The sequence below is a fragment of the Leucoraja erinacea genome, unplaced genomic scaffold, assembly GCF_028641065.1.
Source record: "Leucoraja erinacea ecotype New England unplaced genomic scaffold, Leri_hhj_1 Leri_278S, whole genome shotgun sequence".
NCBI lineage: Eukaryota > Metazoa > Chordata > Chondrichthyes > Rajiformes > Rajidae > Leucoraja > Leucoraja erinaceus.
In genome coordinates this window covers 71,290-95,773 of record NW_026576179.1, presented here as the reverse complement: position 1 = coordinate 95,773, position 24,484 = coordinate 71,290, and the positions used below count along the sequence as shown (strand labels likewise).

The 24,484-nt window shown below is 40.7% G+C and overlaps 1 protein-coding gene across 2 annotated transcripts in view; it reads right to left on the bottom strand.

Moving 5' to 3' along the window:
- Positions 1–3,432: 3,432 nt before the first annotated feature.
- Positions 3,433–24,484, bottom strand: part of LOC129693404 (galactocerebrosidase-like) — a 65,013-nt gene continuing 43,961 nt past the window's right edge. For both annotated transcript variants that reach the window (XM_055630230.1, XM_055630229.1), the window contains exons 10-17: positions 24,056–24,183; positions 19,797–19,886; positions 16,430–16,519; positions 15,498–15,642; positions 12,556–12,736; positions 9,253–9,416; positions 6,247–6,323; positions 3,433–4,951 (exon numbers count right to left, since the gene is read on the bottom strand). In XM_055630230.1, coding sequence (XP_055486205.1) covers positions 4,808–4,951; positions 6,247–6,323; positions 9,253–9,416; positions 12,556–12,736; positions 15,498–15,642; positions 16,430–16,519; positions 19,797–19,886; positions 24,056–24,183 — 1,019 coding nt within the window. In that variant the 3' untranslated portion in view covers positions 3,433–4,807. The remainder of the gene's footprint in view (positions 4,952–6,246; positions 6,324–9,252; positions 9,417–12,555; positions 12,737–15,497; positions 15,643–16,429; positions 16,520–19,796; positions 19,887–24,055; positions 24,184–24,484) is intronic.

Sequence of the window (24,484 nt, the reverse complement as noted above, 5' to 3'; positions counted from 1 at the left end):
TAATAATAATAAATTTTGTCATTGCACATATGCACAACGAGATTTGGTATGCAGCTTCCATCCGATGTCATAACATAAATAACTAATAACATTTAGATTTAGATACCCCGAGAACATGGATTGTTAAAAGTGCAGTGAAATAGTCAAAACAGTTCCAACAGACTAAAGTGCAGATGTGTCTGTGTGTCGTGACCATCTGAGGGAGACAGTCCAGGGGGGATGGGGGGCACTCCGCTGGGCCGGTTCAGAGCCGCTATAGCTCTGGGAATCAAGCTGTTCCTGAGTCTGGAGGTTCGGGCGTAGAAGGCCTTGTAACGTCAGCCGGAGGGAAGTAGTTTGAACAGTCCATTACAAGGGTGTGAGGACCACTGTAACATAACATCCCAACCTCTATACTCGATACCCTGACTGATGGAGGCCAATGTGGGGGTGGGAGATTGCAACCTTCACGTGGTCCACCCTGTTTCGACGAATGCAATCAACCTGGCGTGCACAAACAGAAGATCAAACAGAACAAGTTGTCTTACAACTTTAGGCTGTGCACGCCATACGCAAGAAGAAGAAGAGGCCAATGTGCCGAAAGCAACCTTGACCACCTTATCTAGCTCTGATGCCACTTTCAGGGAAGTATGTACATGCACTCCTAGACCCCTCTGCTCTAAACTATTTGCCAGAGCCCCACCATTCACTGTGAAGATGCTGCCCTGGTTTTCAACTATACGCAAGAGAAGGTCTCAGAATATGGTTAAAGTGCAGCAGAGCAGCAGGAATCAGAGAAGTACTGCTCTTTGACCATGTTCAGCCAGTACTAAATATGGCTTAAAAGCAAGAGTTAAAATGCTGGCACAGGAAATAGGGCAAGAGATTCATGTCTGATAATGGTGATGATACATTAATCTAAACAAAAGACATAATGCTCGTATAATCCAAAGGGTTTCTACAGCTATATTAATAGCAAAAGGATAACGAGGGATAAAATTGGTCCATTGGAGAGACAGAGTGGACAGCTATCTGCAGAGCCAAAAGAGATGGGGGAGATATTGAACAATTTTTTTTCTTCGGTATTCACCAAGGAGAAGGATATTGAATTATGTGAGGTAAGGGAAACTAGTAGAGTAGCTTTGGATACTATGAGGTTCAAAGTAAAAGAAATACTGACACTTTTGAAAAATATAAAAGTGGATAAGTCTCCAGGTCCTGACAGGATATTCCCTAGGACATTGAGGGAAGTTAGTGTAGAAATAGCCGGGGCTATGACAGAAATATTTCAAATGTCATTAGAAACGGGGATAGTCCCTGAGGATTGGCGTACTGCGCATGTTGTTCCATTGTTTAAAAAGGGTTCTAAGAGTAAACCTAGCAATTATAGACCTGTTAGTTTGACTTCAGTGGTGGGCAAATTAATGGAAAAGATACTTAGAGATAATATATATAAGCATCTAGATAAACAGGGTCTGATTAGGAACAGTCAACATGGATTTGTGCCTGGAAGGTCATGTTTGACTAATCTTCTTGAATTTTTTGAAGAGGTTACTAGGGAAATTGACGAGGGTAAAGCAGTGGATGTTGTCTATATGGACTTCAGTAAGGCCTTTGACAAGGTTCCTCATGGAAGGTTGGTTAAGAAGGTTCAACTGTTGGGTATAAATGCAGGAATAGCAAGATGGATTCAACAGTGGCTGAATGGGAGAAGCCAGAGGGTAATGGTGGATGGCTGTTTATTGGGTTGGAGGCAGGTGGCTAGTGGGGTGTCTCAGGGATCTGTGTTGGGTCCTTTGTTGTTTGTCATGTACATCAATGATCTGGATGAAGGTGTGGTAAATTGGATTAGTAAGTATGCAGATGATACCAAGATAGGGGGTGTTGTGGATAATGAAGAGGATTTCCAAAGTCTACAGAGTGATTTAGGCCATTTGGAAAAATGGGCTGAAAGATGGCAGATGGAGTTTAATGCTGATAAATGTGAGGTGCTACACCTTGGCAGGACAAATCAAAATAGGATGTACATGGTAAATGGTAGGGAATTGAAGAATACAGTTGAACAGAGGGATCTGGGTATAACCGTGCATAGTTCCTTGAAGGTGGAATCTCATATAGATAGGGTGGTAAAGAAAGCTTTTGGTATGCTAGCCTTTATAAATCAGAGCATTGAGTATAGAAGCTGGGATGTAATGTTAAAATTGTACAAGGCATTGGTGAGACCAAATCTGGAGTATGGGGTACAATTTTGGTCGCCCAATTATAGGAAGGATGTCAACAAAATAGAGAGAGTACAGAGGAGATTTACTAGAATGTTGCCTGGATTTCAACAACTAAGTTACAGAGATAGGTTGAATAAGTTAGGTCTTTATTCTCTGGAGCGCAGAAGGTTAAGGGGGGACCTGATAGAGGTCTTTAAAATGATGAGAGGGATAGACAGAGTTGATGTGGACAAGCTTTTCCCTTTGAGAATAGGGAAGATTCAAACAAGAGGACATGACTTCAGAATTAAGGGACAGAAGTTTAGGGGTAATATGAGGGGGAACTTCTTTACTCAGAGACTGGTAGCGGTGTGGAATGAGCTTCCAGTGGAAGTGGTGGAGGCAGGTTCATTGGTATCATTTAAAAATAAATTGGATAGGCATATGGATGAGAAGGGAATGGAGGGTTATGGTATGAGTGCAGGCAGGTGGGACTAAGGGGAAAAAAAATTGTTCGGCACGGACTTGTAGGGCCGAGATGGCCTGTTTCCGTGCTGCAATTGTTATATGGTTTATATGGTTATAATCTTCAGATGGAGTACAATTTATGGAAACAATTCTGAGGGTGATGCTGATGCATTTGTGAAATGGGTGAAGCAATGACTGATGGAATTTAATCCAAACAAATGGGCTGATGCATTTTGAAAATATCTTCACCCAGAGTGTTGTGAATCTGTGGAATTCTCTGCCACAGAAGGCAGAGGCCAATTCACTGGATGTTTTCAATAGAGTTAGATTTAGCTCTTAGGGCTAATGGAATTAAGGGGTATTGGGAAAAATCAGGAACTGGGTACTGATTTTAGATGATCAGCCATGATATTGAATGACGGTGCTGGCTCGAAGGGCCGAATGGCCTACTCCTGCACCTATGTTTTATGTTTCTTTGTCTCTTTAAAGTGCAATACGGTAGTCCATGTGAGGAGTCGTAGGAAATGGGTGAGGCCTTAAATGGATATTTTTCATCTGGGGAAGGGAATGGCCTACTCCGAATGGCCTACGCCTGCACCTATTTTTCTGTTTCCACGTTTCTAACTATTTCTAAACCATATCGGTCTCAAGTGGTACCACTGGTAATGCACCCTTCCCTGCCAACATTAGATCAAATCTTAATTTCATAATCAAAGATTAAATATATAATCTGTATATAGAATCATAACCACAACAGTTGTAATTAAAAAACAAACAGCAAGGGTTGGACGAGATCATTTTTTATTGGCTCAACACAAACCTTTTTATAAAATGTAAGACTTTTTTATTTGCAAAATGACATGTTATGTTTGCATTAGAAAAACAATGTTGAACATTTAGAGTAAGGCTTGATATTAAACATTGGATTAAAAATAAACCAAAACTTTATACAAGAGAATGAACAAGTCAACAAATTATTCCAGACTGGATACTTGCAACAATCCAGCGTGGATTAACAGCAACAACAATGACACCAACATTACCACAATTTAAATAGCCTGTTACATATAAAAATAATTGGCAGTGCTTCCCAGGGGTATCATCATATTAATTCACCATGTTGAGACTTAAGGGATGCAAATTAAACTTGGTCAAAGGCAGGGATTAAGCAGCACCTTAGAAGGAACCATGCCACCAGAGCAAAGCTATTTAGGGAGGGAATTCTGCTTTTTGGCAAGAAGGCGCATGTACCATTGGTGAAACAATAAACACGAGGGATTCTCACCAGGTGGAAAGAGGAGGCATTGGAGGAAGAAGATCATAGAGAGGAGTAGGAATGAGGCCGGGTGTTGGTCAGAAAGTTCAGGCTGATGGCTAAATGGTGCAATCTAAGATGCTTGAGTTTTTGATGAAGTGCTGTCTATGGGAGGTAGATCATGGAAACTGGCTAGATGAAAGTTGGAGAGTTCAAGTCTATGGTTGGTTAATGAGCATATGGGTTTAAGCAGGAATGGAGTTGAAATGATATCACAAAAGACGGATATAATTCTTCGGTAATTGCATAAATATCTGGTCCAAAGCTCGTGAGAGGTTCGTATTTGATAGTCAGGTTCAGCCTCAGTCAGTTGCCAGGGAGACAGAGGGTTTGGTAGTTCACTCCCAGGGTTAGTGGCCCAAACTGAAGACAACTTTATTTCCAATGTATATTTAACTGGAGGAAATTTCTTAACATCCAGTAGGGATCTCGGCAAACAGCTCGACAGTTATAGATTGAGGAGGAAGATGTTTTACCTTTCCCAGTCACACAATACCTTCATTTTGTTGCAATTCATACCTAGTGTAGAAGTGAGCAAATAGTTGTGTTAAGTAGTTAAATGCAAACATTTGCTTGAAAGGTAATGTCATGAATTGTGGCTGAAGCAACATGTCTTGTAACAATTACCATAGAATTGGCACCTGTGAGGAAATCATCAGATTTACAATTTTAGGAGAGAGTGGAGCTCGGAGAAATATTTAAGCACTCTGTGAAGATTTCATTAAGCAGTTGCCTCCGATGCCTAAACGTACAAAAGTGGGGAAACATACCCGTGCTCAGTTAAGGCACTTCAAAACTGCAGAAGCCATTGTGCTTAGATTTGCAGGAGTGGGTTTACTTGAGATTAACCAGCCTGTACGTGAAAATTATCAAACTGAGCCAGTTCGAAGCCACGCGTTCCAATTGCAGCCCATCCATTTTGAGGGTGAGTGACACGGACATCTTTCCACAGTGGGTAGCCATTCAATAATCCATACGCGGAATCACCCTGAATGGGAATTTAAATAAAAGTGTAAATGCCCTCTTCAAAATACTATAGTTCATAGCAACCGGCTTCATACCAGTTCTTACTCCTTATAAATGCAAATTTACAAACAGAACAAAATCCCTCAAATAGTTATTTTTTCGCATTCTAGGAAAATATGTTATCCTGCCAGGGAAAAGGTCAGATTGCTCAATGACCTTTTTATCCAAGCATTGCAGCAACATTAGCAATATGGTCTGGCCAGACCAAACAGTGCCAGAATAAAAGAACAGCTACATCTGAACAATGACTCGGTCTGAAGAGTGGTTTCGGCCCGACACGTTGCCTATTTCCTTCGCTCCATGGATGCTGCATGGAGCATTTTCTCCAGCATTTTTGTGTACCTTCTAAATCTGACCAATGACTTTGATCTGAAGGGAATAAATAGGACAGGTAGCAACAACTCATATGATTATAGTTGGATCCAAGGTTTCTGCTAACAACCCCAAAGAAGAGTGTTAAAGATATGATACCAAGGGAAGTAAACTACAACTAAACTAGATTAACCTCTCCAACACTTCCTAGTTTCCTCAGTTCAAATTATAAATCAGACAAGTGAAAATGCTACAAAATTCAACAGGCAAGATCATGCAGGTGATACCAATCATGGAAATCAAGTAAAAGCACGGGCTGTTGCAATGTTGGTGCTTTGGAGAAGCAAATTGTTTATTAATTTGGCACCTTGGGACTGCTCTAACATCCTTTAGGGTGGAAATTTGTTATCCCTATCCAATCTGGCTGAGAGGTGAATACACCCACCACATGCAGTTAACTGTTAAATGCTCTTTGTAAACATCTAACAAGCCGCTCAGCAGGAGACTACACCACCTTTGCAAAGGTAGTTAGGAATGGACAATATGTGCTGGTCTTGCTAACATTACCCAGATCTGAAAGCGAGTCAAAGAAAATGCTAAAGCCTTAATATATTATTTACTAATTTAACCTGCTAGTAAGATCATACTACTTTAGTTTATGTGAAGAAATTACAATAAATTAAATCAGAAAGTAAAGAGAAACGAGCATTTTAAATTTAATTTGCATCACCTTCACAAAGGTCAGAATCCCAATCACATAGGCTTCAGTTTACTAAGCAAATGCTGCAGGGAATTGTTCCCCTTGCAGAAGTTAAAATAATTCATCAATAATGTAATCAGCAGACAGTCCCCATACATCCTCCCAGTTTGAACAATTGAATTTGCGTACCAGCAAACAACCATAGAAAGGGGCAAACTATTTGAACTGAAATCTGTGACACTTACCTGAATCCTGAGAGTGAGCGTGTGCCATTTCCACGCACGTGTACCCGATTTGCCTGAAGCCAACACGGTTTTACCAGCTGCAAGGTGGAAATTACTCATTAACTCCTCCAGTAATTCTTAGTACCAAATCTAATTCTGTGCTGTTCTGAGATCACAACCTTCCAGTTTATATTATAAAAAAATCACTCAGAAATATCAAAATGAAGAAGTGCCATTTTCTCTTATTAAAAGTCTGTTGTTATGGCACGTTTTTAAAGTAATTATACTCTGCTAATTTTGTCAAACAAACTATTAGTGGCGGGCCAAAAGACATTTTTCTGTTACACAGGAAATTCAATGTTTATTGCTATTATCCATCAGTAATGGTCAAAATGAAAATTTAATGAAGGGACTTTGAATAGAAAGTACACAAAAATGCTGGAGAAACTCAGCGGGTGCAGCAGCATCTATGGAGGGAAGGAAATTGGCGACGTTTCGGGCCGAAACCCTTGAATAGAAATGTTGACACGGTTTCTCTTCTCACAGATGTGGACTAACCTGCTGAGTATGTCCAGCATTTCTGTTTTTATTGAAGTTAAAATGAAATAGTGGGAAGAGATTACTTTGGTTAGAAATATTTCTTCCTCTGGGGTCAAGATATAATGCAAGTTACATTAAACTGTTTAATTCTAGACCTTTAAGCACTTTGAAGTAAATTATGCAAGCAAACTGGTTCACCAGAACGGGGCAAGTCCCCAAATAACGTCAGCAAATTACAAGGTCATTAATATAATTTGAAAGGTTGTGTGAAAACACATTGCTCATGTTGTATAAGCAAACTTTTATACTGCTCAAAGCTTTTTCTACACCCGATGTAAGATTGCTTGCCTGATGTGGCAAAAAGTCTGTGCTTAGAAGTATCAGGAGACACAAGGAACCGCAGAAGCTGGAATCCTGCTTGCAACACAATGTGCTGAATGGGACTGAGAGCATCTTTGGGGAACATGGATAGGCAAAGAATGGTCCTGACCCAAAGATGCTGCCTGACCCACTGAGTTACTCTAGCACAATGTGTTCTCAGGAGTATCACCCTCTACACTCACTGGATGTCACAACTGAGTGACACAAATTAGCTATGCTCAGTACTCCAGAACTTGAGATTTGTACTAGAAAAAAATCACATGTGGTTCAAGTGCACATTGTCCGATTTTAATAAAGGCCATTTTTATACATTTTGGTTTCACCATGTAGATATTACAGCTATGTTTATACCCCCCATTTCAGGGCACCATAATGTTTGGGACACAGCAATGTCATGTAAATGAAAGTAGCCATATTTAGTATTTTGTTGCATATCCTTTGCATGCAATGACTGCTTGAAGTCTGTGATTCATGGACATCACCATTTGCTGGGTGTCTTCTCTGGTGATGCTCTGCCAGGCCTGTATTGCAGCCATCTTTAGCTTATGCTTGTTTTGGGGGCTAGTCCCCTTCAGTTTTCTCTTCAGCATATAAAAGGCATGCTCAATTGGGTTCAGTTCGGGTGATTGACTTGGCCACTCAAGAATTTACCATTTTTTCGCTTTGAAAAACTCCTTTGTTGCTTTAGCAGTATGTTTGGGATCATTGTCTTGCTGTAGAATGAACCGCCGGCCAATGAGTTTTGAGGCATTTGTTTGAACTTGAGCAGTTAGGATGTGTCTATACACTTCAGAATTCATTATGCTACTACCATCAGCAGTTGTATCATCAATGAAGATAAGTGAGCCAGTATCTTCAGCAGCCATACATGCCCAGGCCATAACAACCACACCACTGTGTTTCACAGATGAGGTGGTATGCTTTGGATCTTAAGCAGTTCCTTCTCTCCTCCATACTTTGCTCTTGCCATCACTCTGATATAAGTTAATCTTAGTCTCATCTGTCCACAAGGTCCAAAAATATGGTGCCCTGACTGCAAGGCACAATAACGGATACTTTGACTTTTGACTTTTTGACTTGACTATGTATAAACACAGCTGTCATTTCTACATGGTGAAACCAAAATGTATAAAAATGGCCTTTAATAAAATCTGACAATGTACACTTTAACCACATATGATTTTTTCTATTACATATATCAAATTGTGGAGTACAGAGGCAAATAAATAAATGATGGGTCTTTGTCCTAAACATTATGGAGGGCACTGTTTGAGTGACCATAGCTCTGCCTTTAACACCTTAATTCCACAATCTCTTGGACCTAGGACACAGCAGGGAGCTGCAACTGAGTCTGTGGCTTTCTGACCCATAGAACGCAATCAACAAAGATGGGTGACAAACCGCCTGCATGTTAATTCTCAAGACCAATGCCCTACAAGGATGAATATTCCGCCCCTGACTATACTACCGATACGCACACAACTGCGTTATCGCATTCTGCTTTAACAACACCGCCACTAGTTAGCTGGATTTCAAGCAATGGTGGGACAAGTACAGGAAGAAGATAGAGATCTTTGCTATACAGTGCCAAGACAACACCCTGTCCATCAATATCACTAAAAACAGTAGCTGGTTATTGAGTTCAGGAAGTGGTGGAGTACGCACCCCAGTCTTCTTCAATGGTGCTAAAATGGAGATGGTCGAGAGCTTCAAGTTCCTGCGTGTAAATATCACTACCAACTTGTCTTGGTGTAACCACACCGACACTACGGTCAAGAAGAAACTCGAACACCACTTTTTTGCAATGCTATAATTTTCAGTGTTTTAAAATAGTTTTAAAGTGCTGATAAATTAAAATAAAGATGCCAAGTTGCACTGTATAACAAAAGCCATCTCATGGTAAGCCATAAGAGTTGGAATGGCCTGCTTTGCTTGTTAGACAAAGTCTCATCAGTTTGTGATGCGTTTTCACCCTCTTCAATTACAACTCATTCGTTTATGGCAGTAAGTAAATGCACAGGGAAAGGATTTCCTAAAAATAATGTAATGGAATATAAATCAACTCAGCTGTAAATGAAGTGTGAGGATGTAATAAAGAAAACTCACGCAGGTCATTTGTAACTTTGTACGTCCCATCCGCAAAGATCCAGTAGTACAAGCCTTCTGCATGTCGAATAAGTTCCCCGCCTTTATTAACCCTCCCAGCAATAAACACACCACCAGTGTTGGCCGTCTCAATGAGTACATCACAGGTTATGTTTACATCTTGCCTGGGAAAGCAAATTCACACTTAGGCTATGACAACTAAAATCAGCATGCCTCACAAATGATCAAGACAATACAATACAATACCATTTATTGTCATTTGAGCCTCAGTGAGGCTCAAACGAAGTTCTGTTTCCACAGCCATACAAACAAAGACAATTTCCTACAGACATACACACAATTTAATTCACACAAACATCCATCACAGTGAACCCACTGTGATGGAAGGCAAAGTCTTTTCTCTCCCGATGTCCAAGCCCCAGACGGGCGATGATAAGTCCCACGGCCATTTTAGGCCGCGCGGAGCGATGTACATTGCTGATAAAGATATAGCACATTGGTAAAGACATGTATAGCTATTTTGATTGTATCACAGGCCCAAAATACTACCAGTTATTTCTCAAATACATTTCATCAGCTTTTAAATGTTTGATCTAACATTAATACCAATTGACAAATATACAGCTTGTTATAACTGCATGCATACATCACAGTATATCTTATTTCAATTAAAATTGACTATTTCAACAATTCCAACAAGCAGATCTCAATACTTATTTTAAGTTTTAGGACAAAGACCCACAAAACCAAATTGAGGCCAGTCATCCTCAGAGACTGCCGAAGACGAGATCACATATAAAATGTTCTGTATGTTGTGCTGATGTTTGCAGCTATCCTACTGTAAAAGGCTCACTATTTCAGCAGATGAACACAGCAAAGTGATAGCTTTTCCACACTCAGAACCATTTAGAGTCGTGACACATGGAAACAGGCCCTTTGGCCCAACTTGTCCACGCCGACCAAGATGGCCTATCTACACTAGTCCCATCTGCCCACGTTTGGCTCATATCCCTCTAAACCTTTCTGGTCCATGTACTTGCCCAAATGTCTTTTAAATGTTGCTATAGTAGTACGTGCCTCAGCTAACTCCTCCGGCAGCTCTTTTTCCATGTTATGTTAATATCCATTGAGTGTAATTTTGCCTGGCAGGAACCTAATCAGGTTGGGCTGGGCTGGGCTGGGCTAATATTAATTCAAGGGCTGGGCTAATATTAATTCCCTGTAAATAAGTTGAAGCGACGCTTGAACGGGATCACAGAGTCAATTCAATTACAATCCCATTGGGGACGTTAATGGGACGATTTTAACAACAGCCCTTCTGGACATAAAAACAATTTTGAATCCTGCAAATGGCTGCTCAACACAGTTATAAGAAAGGGTTTAATTCCGATGAATATTTTGGATAGATTGTAGACTAAGGCTTTTATGATTATAAATCTAATTAGGCATATAATGTTATCTAGATATATGGTCCTCCCTACAGCCCTCTATGCCAGTGAGAAATGGAGAATCAACGTGAAGATGAAAAATGAATTGGATGCATTCCAGCAACTCTGCTTGAGGAAGATCCTGAAGACTAGCTGCAGAGACCACATCACAAACAGGGAGATATACCGGGAAACTACAACAAAGCTTCTCAGCCAGGACAGAGGTACGCAGGATGAAATTTGCAGGACATGTACTCAGAATGTCACCAGAACGTACACCTTAGATAGCAACGACATGGCAACCTGACGGACGAAGGAAAAGAGGTCGACCAAAACTCACATGGAGGCGAACATTCCAGAAGGATTTGGAAGCCCGGGACGCTAACCTATCGAGGGTGGAAGATGTCGCACATGACCAAACAGAATGGCGAAAGCTTGCTGCCCAATGCACTCAGCAGTGTGGGAGGAACTAAGTCTAATTCTGTCTTTAATTTCTGTACTAGTCATGTCTCTACTATTTATTTAATTCCGCTTACATGTTTTTCCTCTACTTGCTAAATTTTTGTAAGGTGTCCTTGAGACTCTTGAAAGGCGCCCATAAATAAAATGTATTATTGTTATTATTAATATATATAGGTCTTCCTATATTTAAATATCTTCTCCTCTGCCAGGACCTTGGGATTGAGAATGACTTGCTGCTAAAATCTTTTGGGTTGATTGGCTAGCAAGGACAAAATGGGAATCTCACACTGTACCACTGATAGGGCAGGAGGTCACTGACAAGTGGGCAGCTTGTGAGGCCGTCTGCTCCTTCCATCACTAATGAAGGGCTTCCATGTGTTTCTGATACAAGGCCCACAAGGTACTCAATGCCATCTCAAAAAGTTGCCACTGTAAATTGAGCTTTTATGGGCCAGAAGTTCTCAGGATACGATGGGGATGTTGCCTACAGTGGGGAAGTTTTGAGCATTTCTTTAAACCTATTTCTCCATCTGCCTGGTAATGTCCCACCACAGAGTAAGAATTGGCCCTAATATGAAGGGAGTTTGTTGAGCAAAATCACTGGTTGACATGGACTCATAAAACCTTGTGTACAGCAGCCTGATGGGCACATAGATTCAGACAAACGTACAAAAGCATAAATGTTACATAAAAATCATAAAAGAACAAAGACTGCAAGAATAACAAAACATTAGTGCAAAACACAAGTAGAATAAAAAGTCCATGGCAGTGCAAGAGGTGCAACATAGTGCTCTGTTGTCACAGTAGCAACCTTCCTCATGAGGTGTAGCGGGGATTTAATCTAGTTTCACTTGAATAGTTCCCAAATTTTCACTGCTCAATTGAAAGAAACTTTATGAACCATGAGGGGACACAGTGGTGCAACAGCAGAGTTGCTGCTTCACAGCACTGGAGACCCGGGTTTGATCCCGACTAAGGGTGTTGTCTGTACGGAGTTTGTACGTTCTCCCAGTGACTGGCGTGGGTTTTCACCTTCCACTCCAAACAGGTTTGTCGGTCAATTGGCTTAGATAGATTGTAAAAACTGTCCCTGGTGTGTGTAGGTTAGTGTAAGGGGTGATTGTTGGTCGGTGGACAGAGGGGCTTCTTTCTGCGCTGTATATCTCAAGTCTAAATCTGCCATTTTAACGTAACCGACTAATGGAATTGTAAAAACGTATACAGTAGGAAGTGATCACAAGGAGATTAATCTCCCCAGGCTTCCATGAGTCACCCGAGAATGGAAAGCGATCAAAATCCAGTAAAAAGATCAACTGGCAATATAATCTTGTGAATATATTCAATTAAAAGATCATTCATCTGAAGAAGGTTCTGTTTCGAACATTTTATGAATTAAAATAAGCAAAAACCTTACCACTTGTAATCACCAATAACACTAATTGTTTGGTCAGCATCACTTGCCCAAGTTATAGGTCGCTCAGTTACGACCTGTCGCAGAGTAAATACATGGTCACCAGGATCGTTGTAGTTTATGAAATATTCAAACACTCCAGTCTGGTCAGCAAAATTAGGTGCTTCACTGAATGGCGGAGTCTCTAAATCATAGCAAGTTCAAAAAGATTAGGTTTCGAAACATAGAAACATAGAAATTAGGTGCAGGAGTAGGCCATTCGGCCCTTCGAGCCTGCACCGCCATTCAATATGATCATGGCTGATCATCCAACTCAGTATCCCGTACCTGCCTTCTCTCCATACCCTCTGATCCCCTTATCCACAAGGGCCACATCTAACTCCCTCTTAAATATAGCTAATGAACTGGCCTCGACTACCCTCTGTGGCAGAGAGTTCCAGAGATTCACCACTCTCTGTGTGAAAAAAGTTCTTCTCATCTCGGTGTTAAAGGATTTCCCCCTTATCCTTAAGCTGTGACCCCTTGTCCTGGACTTCCCTAACATCGGGAGCAATCTTCCTGCATCTAGCCTGTCCAACCCCTTAAGAATTTTGTAAGTTTCTATAAGATCCCCTCTCAATCTCCTAAATTCTAGAGAGTATAAACCAAGTTTGTTTTTGTTTTTTTTAATTCCAAGCACATCAGCACCCAGCTCTCCAAATTCAAGCTAACACCACATCTATAGTAAAAGCATAATCCAAACATTTGAAATGGCAAGAAAGCAAAATAACATTTGCCGATTTTCATTATCTAGCATAAACTTACGTCTTTAACTTTTAAATCAAACAACTAGTTACACTGAAAAAAACGTTTTTTTCATGATCAATATATAAACACATATTTCAATAGTTGAATCTTCTTTTGTACCAGAAATTCAGCAGAACTTGTAACTGGTATTTGGATAATTTATTGTCAAGTCTCAAATATTTTTTTTTCTTTTTTTTTCTTCTTCTTTTTAAATTTTTTTTTTTTTTTTAGTACTTTTTGTTTCGTTTATCTTACCATATTTGTGTGGATGTGTATGTATGTGAGTGTTGTTTGTCCCAGTTTGGTTCCGACCTGATTCGGGTGGGTTGAAGGTGGGTAAGGGTAAGGGCTTTGAGGGTCGCCTACATACTGTTGCACAATTATGCCTTGACTGTCACTGTCTGTTATCATTGTATGTATAATACGCAAATTGCTGTGAAATTCAAATAAAAAGATTTAAATCAAGTCTCAAACATTCCAGAGCAATATCTTCTTCCCCCCCTCCCCCCAAAAAAATGTGTTTTTAAACAGTAAAGTGACAAGGCTTTGTGCGGAGTTTCCAGATTGCAATCTGACTGACAATGTGTCCATTTTTTTGTAGAATTACAGTGTGGTTTGAAACACTGAAAGGTTTTATGTCTGCAGAATATTGAGTATAAGAGTCAGGAAGTCACGATGCAGTCCATTGGGGTTAGGGTTCCAGGACTTTAGTTAGGTTGCATTTGGAATGTTGCAGTTCTGGTCACCCATTCCAGGAAGGATGCAGCGGCTTTTATCAGGATGCTGCCTGGTTCAGAGGATATTTATTACCTTTAAGGAGAGGTTGGAAAAACTAGGATTGTTTGCTCTGGAGTATCGGCGGCAGAGGAGAGACCCGATGAAACACAGAAAAATAGGTACAGGACTAGGCCATTCGGCCCTTCGAGTCAGCACCGCCATTCAATATGATCATGGCTGATCATCTAAGATCAGTACCCCATTCCTGCCTTTTCCCCATATCCATTGATTCCTTTAGTCTTAAGAGTTAAATCTAACTCTCTCTTGAAAACATCCAGTGAATAGGCCTCCACTTCCTTTTGTGGCAGAGAATTCCACAGATTCACAACTCTCTGTGGAAAAAGAGTATATAAAATTATGTGAAGCATTGATAGGGTGGACAGTTAGAGCCTTCTTCTCCATGGTGGAAATGTCAAACTCTGGAGGGCATAGTTTTAAGGTGAGGGGGGCAAAGTTTAAAGGCGATGTGGGGGGCATATTTTTTTTAACAACTGGTGGTGGGTGTCTGGAACATGCTGCTGGGTGGAGGCTGATAAAATAGTGGCTTTTAAAAGGCTTTTTGATGGGCATGTGGATATGCAGGGAACGGAGGGGTATAGATCATGTGCAGGCAGATGAGATTAAGTTTAACGTGGCATCATGTTTGGCATAGACATTGTGGGCCGAAGCGCCTGTTCATGTGCTGCCCTTTACTATCTTTTATGTTCTAAAATGGTGCACCACATTCATAATTAGTGTTAAAAAATTGAATGCAAAATAAGTATACATTCAGATTCCAGCAATCACTGAATAGTTCAGGAATTACAATCAGTATCATTGAAATTGTTGCAAATCATGACAATGAGAGAGTCAATACTCTTAAGTTGTGGGGAAAAAATTCAATTGAACAAGTCCAACAGCTTCATGCATGAAAAATATCATATATTGTTTATTTTTCTTTCCTTAAAATTTACTATATTATTCTTTTGGCCTTAAGTATATATATGTCTGTAGGTATTATGGGAAATTGCCTGGGGTAGTATTATTATTATTAATTAATTGATTTTTAAATATGGTAGAAGTGTTGGGGAAAAGGGGTGAGATTTAATAAGTTATTCTTCTTCTCACTCCTTTTGGAGCTTGTACAGACACAGTTGGACATTGGAAATTTGCTTTTTGTTCTTTTCATTGCTTGTAAATATTGATTGTAATGTCCAATTGTTTGATAATTTCGATTTTGTTACTATTAATGTCTTTATGTCTGTCTTTACTTGTTCGGAATAAATAAAATAAATAAATAAGTGACCAGAATATAAAATAATATATTGTATTTATCTTCGTATACCCTCTTGGACATGAACGACAAAATGTAATGTCGTAAATCTTGTAAGGGGGTCACTTACTGACATTAAAGTCATCCTTGTAGTCCTTAGGAAATGATCTGGAGGGAGGTGGCTGAGGAACAGTGCCTCGTTTCCCTGTGCTGATTGTGGTCATGGTCCATATTTCATCCACCCCCACAGGCATCGAAAATGCTCCATTGACTACCTGTAGAATTTAAATTTAAAAGGTTTTCAATTTTCTATACTTTTCACTTTATAAAGTGTGATTTGGAAGTCTAACTCAGCATATGCCACATATATTTCTTGTTCTCATTTCTGGTGAGTCTGTTGTATATTCAAATGAAAGGCCACCAGTGAGGGCTGATTGTTATCTTCATTAACGATTTGGATGACAATGTAGTTAATATTGTTAATAAATTAACAGATGACACTCGCCCGGATTAGTGGTAGTGAACTAGTGAACGGTGAGGAAGGATATGCAAGTTTACAACAGGATCTTGATCATTTGGGCAAGGAATAGCAAATGTGAGGTGTTGCACTTGATGTCAAACCAGGCAGGACTTGCACAGTAAATGGTAGATCCGTGGCGAGTGTTGTAGAACAGAGAGATCTGGAAATACAGGTGCATGACTCCCTGAAAGTGGCAAGTCAGGTGGCCAGGGTGGTGAAGACTACATTTAGCATGCTTCCCTTCATTGGGAAGAGTATGGAGTACAGTTGTTGAAATACTATCATACAACTGTAAAGTCACTGGTAAAGTCATTGGAGCGTACAAGTCTGGTGCGACCTTATTGAGGTGTATATGACCATGAGGGGCATGGATAAAGTGAACACACAATCTTTTTTGCAGAGTAGAGGATTCTAAAAATAGAGGGAATAGACGAGGTTAGAGGAGAGAAATTTAAAAGGGACCCTCTTTTTCATGATCAATTTTTTCACCTGGAGGTTAGTCGATAGCTGGAATTAATGAGATTAGTAAACATGTGAATTACCTTGATGTCAGAATGTTGAGAAAAAAACTTGGAGGAATTCTTGAAGAAGTCAAATTTTGTATACCAAACTTTTAAAGTCTCGATCTGTTTCTGAAGAGAGTTGCAAGCATTGAATGATATTTAACAGAAATTCCAAGACAAATAACTCCATGTAGAAATTCAAGGATAGAAGGCTAATGTAAACCTACAATTACACCCAATATTAATAACATCCAAACACCACCCCACAAATCTATCATAAAGAACAAAATAAATAAAAGCAAGAAATGGGAAATCACCAATATTTTGATTCATGTAGATATTTAAAATAACAATATTCTCTCTTTTAAAACTTCGAAAATAAATGAAGAAGAATAACCTTTAATAATCCTTTACAGGAAATTACAGTGCCACAACAGCTTCAAGACAGACATAACACCACACATTTCAACAGATATCTCCAATACATAATAAGTTAAAATTTTTGTGCATTATAAAACCTTATAGCAGCTGGTATACAAGACTTCCTATGTCTCTCCGTTTTGCACATTGGTGCAATCAGTCTCTGACTGAAGATGCTGCACTTGATCACCTTCAGGGCGTGGAGTGGGTGAGTGGGGTTGGTCATTATTGAACCTAGTTTGTTCAGAGTTCTGGCCTCTGCCACCTGCTTGACCGTTAGTTGCTCAGCCCCGACCACTGAGCCGGCCTTCCTGATCAGCTTATCCAGTCTGTTTTTGTCCGCTATTCGGGCGCCTTCTCCCCAACAGGCCACAGCAAACAACAGAGCACTGGCCACCACTGAATGGTAGACACTGCACAGTAGGGGTTGACAGATATTAAATGACTTTAGCCTCCTTAAAAAATACAGTCTACTTTGTCCCTTCCTGTACACCGCCTCCATATGACTCTTCCAGTCCAGCTCACTGTCAAGCTGCACACCAAGGTACCTGTGGTTGGCGACCACCTCCACCTCAGTGCCCCTGATGGTGATTGGTGTTGGTTGAGTCCTCCTCCTCCCCCTCCTGAAATCCACAACTATCTCCTTCGTTTTTTTGGTGTTGAGATGGAGATTATTGTGTGCACTCCACTCCACAAAGTTGTTAATTGTGTCTCTATACTCCTCCTCATTGCCCCCTTTGATGAGGCCTACAACAGCTGTGTCATCTGAAAATTTCTGCAAAAAGCAGCTGTTGGTGTTATATTGACAATCCGCTGTGTAGATGGTAAACAGGAATGGAGCCAGCACAGTTCCTTGTGGAGCCCCTGTGCTGCTCAGGATGGTGCTTGAGACATTGTTCTGTAGGCGCACGTACTGTGGTCTGAGGAAAAGGTAATCCAAACACCACAGTACCAGTAATGGATCCACCTTCATCTTCTCCATCTTCTCCCCTAGCAGTCGAGGCTGAATTGTGTTAAAAGCGCTAGAGAAGTCAAAGAATGTAATTCTTACAGATGCATCAGGGATGTCCAGATGTGTGTACGCCCTCTGCAGCATGTAAATAAGGGCATCATCGACACTGATGTTGGGCTGATATGCAAACTGTAAAGGATCCATTTGAGTTGACACACTAGTCCTGAGGTAGGAGAGGACAAGTCTCTCAAATGTCTTCATAATATGTGAAGTGAGCGCTACTGGTCTGTAGTCATTGTGGTGAGTGGGATAGGTCTTCTTTGGGACAGGTACCAGGCAAGATGTTTTTTTTGTAATCTTGTCGGGCTTCAGCTGGGTAAAAACTTTCCAAAGGGGTTATATTTGCTCTGTGATCCATTGTTTAAGAAGGAACTGCAGATGCTGGATAATCTAAGGTAGACACAAATGCTGGAGAAACTCAGCGGGTGCAGCAGCATCTATGGAGCGAAGGAAATAGGCAATGTTTCGGGCCAAAACTGTTCTTCAGACAGTCTGAAGAAACGTTGCCTATTTCCTTCGCTCTGTAGATGCTGCTGCACCCGCTGAGTTTCTCCAGCATTTTTGTCTACCTGTAATCCATTGTCTTTTATTATACTCATAGAGTCATAGAGTGAACAGTGTGGAAACAGGCTCCGCGGCCCAACTCACCCACACTGGCCAACAATGTCCCAGCTACACTAGTCCCACTTGCCTGCGCTTGATCCATATCCCTCCAAACTTGTCCTATCCGAGAGTCAAGAGTGTTTTATTGTCATATGTCCCAGATAGAACAATGAAATTCTTACGCTGCAGCACAACAGAATATGTAAACATAGTACACTGTAAACAATATGATAAACGAGAGAAAAAAAACAGTTCAGTGTTTATATATACATATATACAGCAGCGCTCCGATAAATCCCTTCGATGGTGGGGAGGTAAGAGCCTTTGATGGATTGGGCAATGTTCATAACTTTTTGCAGTACCTGTCCAACTGTTTCTTAATCGATGGGATAGTCCCAGCCTCAATTACCTCCTCTGGCAGCTTGTTCCATACACCCACCACGCTTTGTGTGAAAAAGTGACCCCTCGGATTCCTACCAAATCTTTTCCCCTTCACCTTGAACCTATGTTCTCTGGTCCTCGATTCCGCCACTCTGAGCAAAAGACTATGCATCTACTCGATCTATTCCTCTTAGATCCCTCTATCTTACGCTTTGGCTCACTGGAGTTAACCTGGCATATGACGTCCCAAACCTTACCTTGGGTCATTTCTCCACTGAAACAGAGCTTAGAAAAGTCAGCCTACTTTTTCAAATACACCTATATCATTGAAAGGAATTCATGTATCTGGATACTGCGGACGGCTCGATTGTAATCATGAGTAGTCTTTCCGTTGATTTATTAGCACCCAACTAAGCTTTTCACTGTACCTCTGTACTTTGGACACAAAAAACTAAGCTAAATACAAGATTCCACGTGAGCATGTTCAAGTTGCAACCTATAAAGAAGAAAAAGTCCCCTCTCACATGTTTCTTTAAAAAAAAGGATCTCTTAATATCCAGCAAGCATTTAGAGCTAATATTCTATCGAAAATTGGGATGCAATTTGAATTAAAAACATTAAACGCAAGGCTTGGCGGGGAAAAAAAGGGATTTTTAAATTTTCAAGAATAAGTAGCATTCGGTTAGCTGGAATATTGAAATATTAAGATTTTAATCTTAAAAGCAACTTTAATACATCCCTCCCACTTTAATACATCCCTCCCACAGAGATGGCAATATAGATGTCATATTAAGTCGTAGATTCACCAAATTTTCCCAGATCATGGGAAGTCCAAAGGCAAGGCAAGGATTGGATTCAAGAGGCAAATATCTTGCATTCATATGAACAAACAACTATTAAAGGGCATAGGTTTAAGGTGAGAGGGCAAAGTTTAAAGGTGATGTATAAAAATCAACAAAATACCAGGTCGTGATTATCTTTGTTACTTACAAATGATCCTTGCAACTGGAAGGTTACATTCTGCGGGGAAACCTTAAAAGGTGGCAGTGGAGGCCGGATACAAACCGAATGATCGTGGCTCTAAGTTTAAAAACAACAGTTTTAAAAGATTGCTCAATAAACAAATGAACCTGTTATAAGACACAATGCTGTGTAATGACAGATATAATTGTAAAGTTACATTTAAATCAGTGTCCAAACATTGTTTTAAAAAAAATCAACTCTTCTGCAAATTACAAAGTTATACAAATGAATATCAGCATTGAAACAAAGCATTCAGCTGTCCATAAGTTATAGGAGCAGAATTACGCAATTTGACCTATCAAGTCTACTCCGTTATTCAATCATGGCTGATCTATCTTTCCCTCTCAACCCCATTCTCCTGCCTTCTCTCCATAACACCAGACTCCCTTACTAATCATATTATCGTGTTAGTTGACACATTATCATGTAATTGTGTCCATGTTTCTGCTCCCTACAGGCTTCGCTCCCCTCCCCCCCCCCCACCCCACCTCTTCATCTTACCTAGTTGACCTATCCCATTCTTTAGACCCCCCTTAGGTTTACCTAACTTCCCCATTGATATAAGTTCCCCATTGTTAAGTTGTCTCAACCTTTTTTGGTGACAGGTAGCTACACATTCCAACTATTCCAGAGGCATGCGTCTAGTCTGTTGAATATTCCCATATAGATACAACCATGCAGTACTATATCCAGGCTTTCATATACTTTGAAATTATCTGGAGTGCTGAAATGGTTACAGTATTCTAACAAACTTCTTTACATGTTTAATAAACTTTGTAATCTTAAGAAGTAAATCTGTTTGTTTTACTTAAAAAATAAATGGCATTACTAGACTACATCATTATCAGCAGATATGAGATCTTTTTGCTTCTTTGTTCATTGTGAATGCTACAACAAAACAGAACAGCAAAGTGTGACCTTGCTTGCAAGCCTGCAGAAGATGCCCAGCACTGAGATGGAGTCTATCTCCAATCTTGTGCAGGACTTTGCACTGATCCTGGATTCCGTACTTTCTACAAAGGAAGTGGAGGACAGCTCCACGACAACACTTGTAAACCTGCCGTGTTGTGGCATCAGATCACCAACTCTCCACTTCCTTTGCACGATTCCTTTGCGGAATGAGCAAAACTCATTCAGTGTTTTGAGTGCCTCAATGGAGGCTCCGAGCTTCAAAATTACAGCCCAGGTTCCATCCACAATTGTTGCAATAGTATGAAAGGACTTGTACTAGATAGGACAGAATTGGAGAGGATAATTTGAGTAGTGGGAAAGTCTAGGACCAGACCATCCAGCCTCAGTATAAAAGGATGTACCTTTTGAATGAAGATGAGGAGGAATTTCTTGAGCCAGAATCTGTGAATTCATTGCCACAGACAGGGGGGGGCCAAGTCATTGGATATTTTTTTTAATGTGGAGATTGATAGGTTCGTGATTAGTAAGGGTGTTAAAGGTTATGGGGAGAAGGCAGGAGAATGGGATTGGGAGGGAAAAATAAGATCAGCCATGATCGAATGGTTGACTTGATGGGCCGAATGTCCTAATTCTGCTCCTATGTTTTATGAATTTATACTTATTTGTCGTCCAGTCTACTGTGATCGTTGATACTTTTCCCAGAGGGACCAGTGGCAGGTCGGCAGAATAGCAGGTTGGTGCCATTTATCCTCCTGTCCTGCCGTTTGCAAAAATGTCCCTTGTGTGCTGGGGTAAACTGCTGAAATGGGATGTCGTTGCCCGAAACCTTACAGCTATTTGCCTTCATCCTCATGGTCATTGACAACATTTCCCATTGCAAGCTAACAACCATCCATCACCTTGGCTACAGTCCATTGTGTGGAGTAGTAGATGAGGGGCACAGAAGACAGGTACCAAGGGCATGAAGGTGATTAGTCAAGTAATGGATAGTTTTGGTGCAGAGTTGATGCATGAAGTTGCTTGGCATTTTGAATTGTTTGGTTCCTTGTCGTCAGGGAATTCAGCAACAGAAAGATGGTAACAAGAACGATTCATTGTCTATTTATTTGTAATCAGTCATAGGATGCGGGCAATACTGAGAGGTCAGTATGCAATGCTCGTTTCTAACTGTCACTGAAGATGGAAAGAACGTGCCTTGCTGCCTGCTGCATTTGTTCAGGTAAACAGTCGCTCACTGTACTATTAAATCAATAGCTCCAATTTTGTGAATGAACAAGCATGTTTGAACAGGGAGCTATATATGCCAGTTGGGGTGGTGTCCAGAGTTGGCAAGTTATTTATATATGCCCATTGTCAGTCGAGGTGGTAGAGGTCTAGGCTACCCTGTACACATGAAGACACCTTTGAGGAACAGTGCAACACAGGATCAGGCCCATTTGCCCCATCAAGTCTGCACTGATCACAATGCCAATCACAATCATTAATCTAATTTACTACACAAGATCAATTTCCATTCCCTCTATTCCCTAACTGTCCATGTGTCTGTCTAAATGTCCCTTAAGTATTGCTGGCGTATCTGCTTCTACCACCTTCCCTAGAAGAGTGTTCCAGACACCTAACATTCTCTGTTAAAGTTTAAACTTTCCCCCCTCTCACCTTAAACATTAAAAAGGTTAACCGGGAAGTTGCCTGGATTGGAGCGTATTTGTTTTCAGGAGAAACTTGGATTGATTTTTGTACTGAGGCTGGAGGACGACCTGATAATAGTGCAGACTGGATAGACTCGGCTTGTACTCGCTAGAATTTAGGAGATTGAGAGGAGATCTTATAGAAACTTACAAAATTCTTAAGGGGTTGGACAGGCTAGATGCAGGAAGATTGTTCCCAATGTTGGGGAAGTCCAGGACAAGGGGTCACATCTTAAGGATAAGGGGGAAATCCTTTAAAACCGAGATGAGGAGAACTTTTTTCACACAGAGAGTGGTGAATCTCTGGAACTCTCTGTCACAGAGGGTAGTTGAGGCCAGTTCATTGGCTATATTTAAGAGGGAGTTAGATGTGGCCCTTGTGGCTAAGGGGATCAGGGGGGTATGGAGAGAAGGCAGGTACGGGATACTGAGTTAGATGATCAGCCATGATCATATTGAATGGCGGTGCAGGCTCGAAGGGCCGAATGGCCTACTCCTGCACCTAATTTCTATGTTTCTATAAGATGAGGAGAGTTGTAAGTTCTTCATCTTTGCGGTTCTATTCCTTCAATAACCACAACTAGTATCTTGCAAATGCTTGGAAGTCTTTGCAAAGGCACGAGGAAGTCAGGTGTCAAGCCCCATGCTGCACAATGCAGTTTCCACAGCAATTAGGTGATTTGTCCAGGTTGGCTTCTGATCAATGATAACCTCCAGAATAATGCTGGTGAAGCACTGGAAAAAAGTAATGACGATGAACGTCAGAGACAGATAGCTATACTTCTTTTGTCGTTCGTTGCCAGGCTCTTGAGTATCCACTTGTCTTTGCAACTCTGATTGGTGCTCAGATTCATGCTGTAGAAGGATTTAGATTGTCTCATCCTAGCTTCCATCTGAGGGATGGGATCATCAACTAATGTGTGTGGCAATAAGGCTCACCTTGAATCTTGTTTGGACAAGGCCTCTTGACAGTTGTCATTTTTCCTCTTCCCAGGAAGTATGTCCCAGCAAGATTGCAAAGGTGCAGCAGTTGACAGGAATGGTCGACCATCTCCAGTGTGTGGTGCAGGGTGGCATCCAACTGTAATCTATCTGGGAAAGTCCCATTGCCCGAGAAGGAGATTCATTTTCCTTTCCTGGGAGAATGTTATGGTGAGCGGGATGTGGCAGATACCATTTGTCCTTGAATAATTGGGAAGCTGACAGATTGGCCACCATGACCACTTGCTTCACATAGACTGATCCAAGCAAAGGTGCAAGCATGAACTCTGGTAGTTGATCCGAGCAGTCCTTTACTTTTAAATCTCAGTCCCACAGACACGTGAAGAAAGGAACAGTGATTTCCTGGAATCTTTGCGGACTAGACGAGCTAGAACCTTTCACCCATTCCTCCTTTGCCTAGGTCTCCCATGGTGGCTCTGACTTTGAGGAATCTGTTCCTGATAATAGTGGTGTCCTAGCCGACCCAACATTAAAGCATCCCACACTGCTCCCAATATTATTACAACCTTCAAATGATTGATTATTAAACGAGATCACTGGAGATGTGTGGATTTGTAATGAATAATCCAAAGAACATAACCGAAACAAAACTGAACTGCAGGTAATATAATGAAAGTTGGATACCATGGTCTCTACGATAATGGTGAGGTTTCCCTTCCCATCCGTAAGGGCTACATTACTGCCACCCTTCTTCAGGTGACCGACATTCTTCAGGTAATGCCATCCTGGCTGAGTGAACTGCGTAGTATGTGCTGGAAAAGATAACATTGAGTTTAGCCAGCACTTAATACAAGCGGGGATTTGTAAAAACATGATCCAACTCAGGAAAGACTCAAGTCCATATATTGCTGCTATATGTCTACAATTGAAAAGTATACATTATTCTTTTACTTTATTATGGATACACAAAACTGGCAGTGCCAACTCGTTTCATAAAATGCACCTCAACAGAACATAAGAAATCATTTAAACTCATTCATCCATAATCACATAATTTCCTTTAAATCGTAGTCGTCCATCATTCTAAAATGAATTCATTTAATTCATTCACCA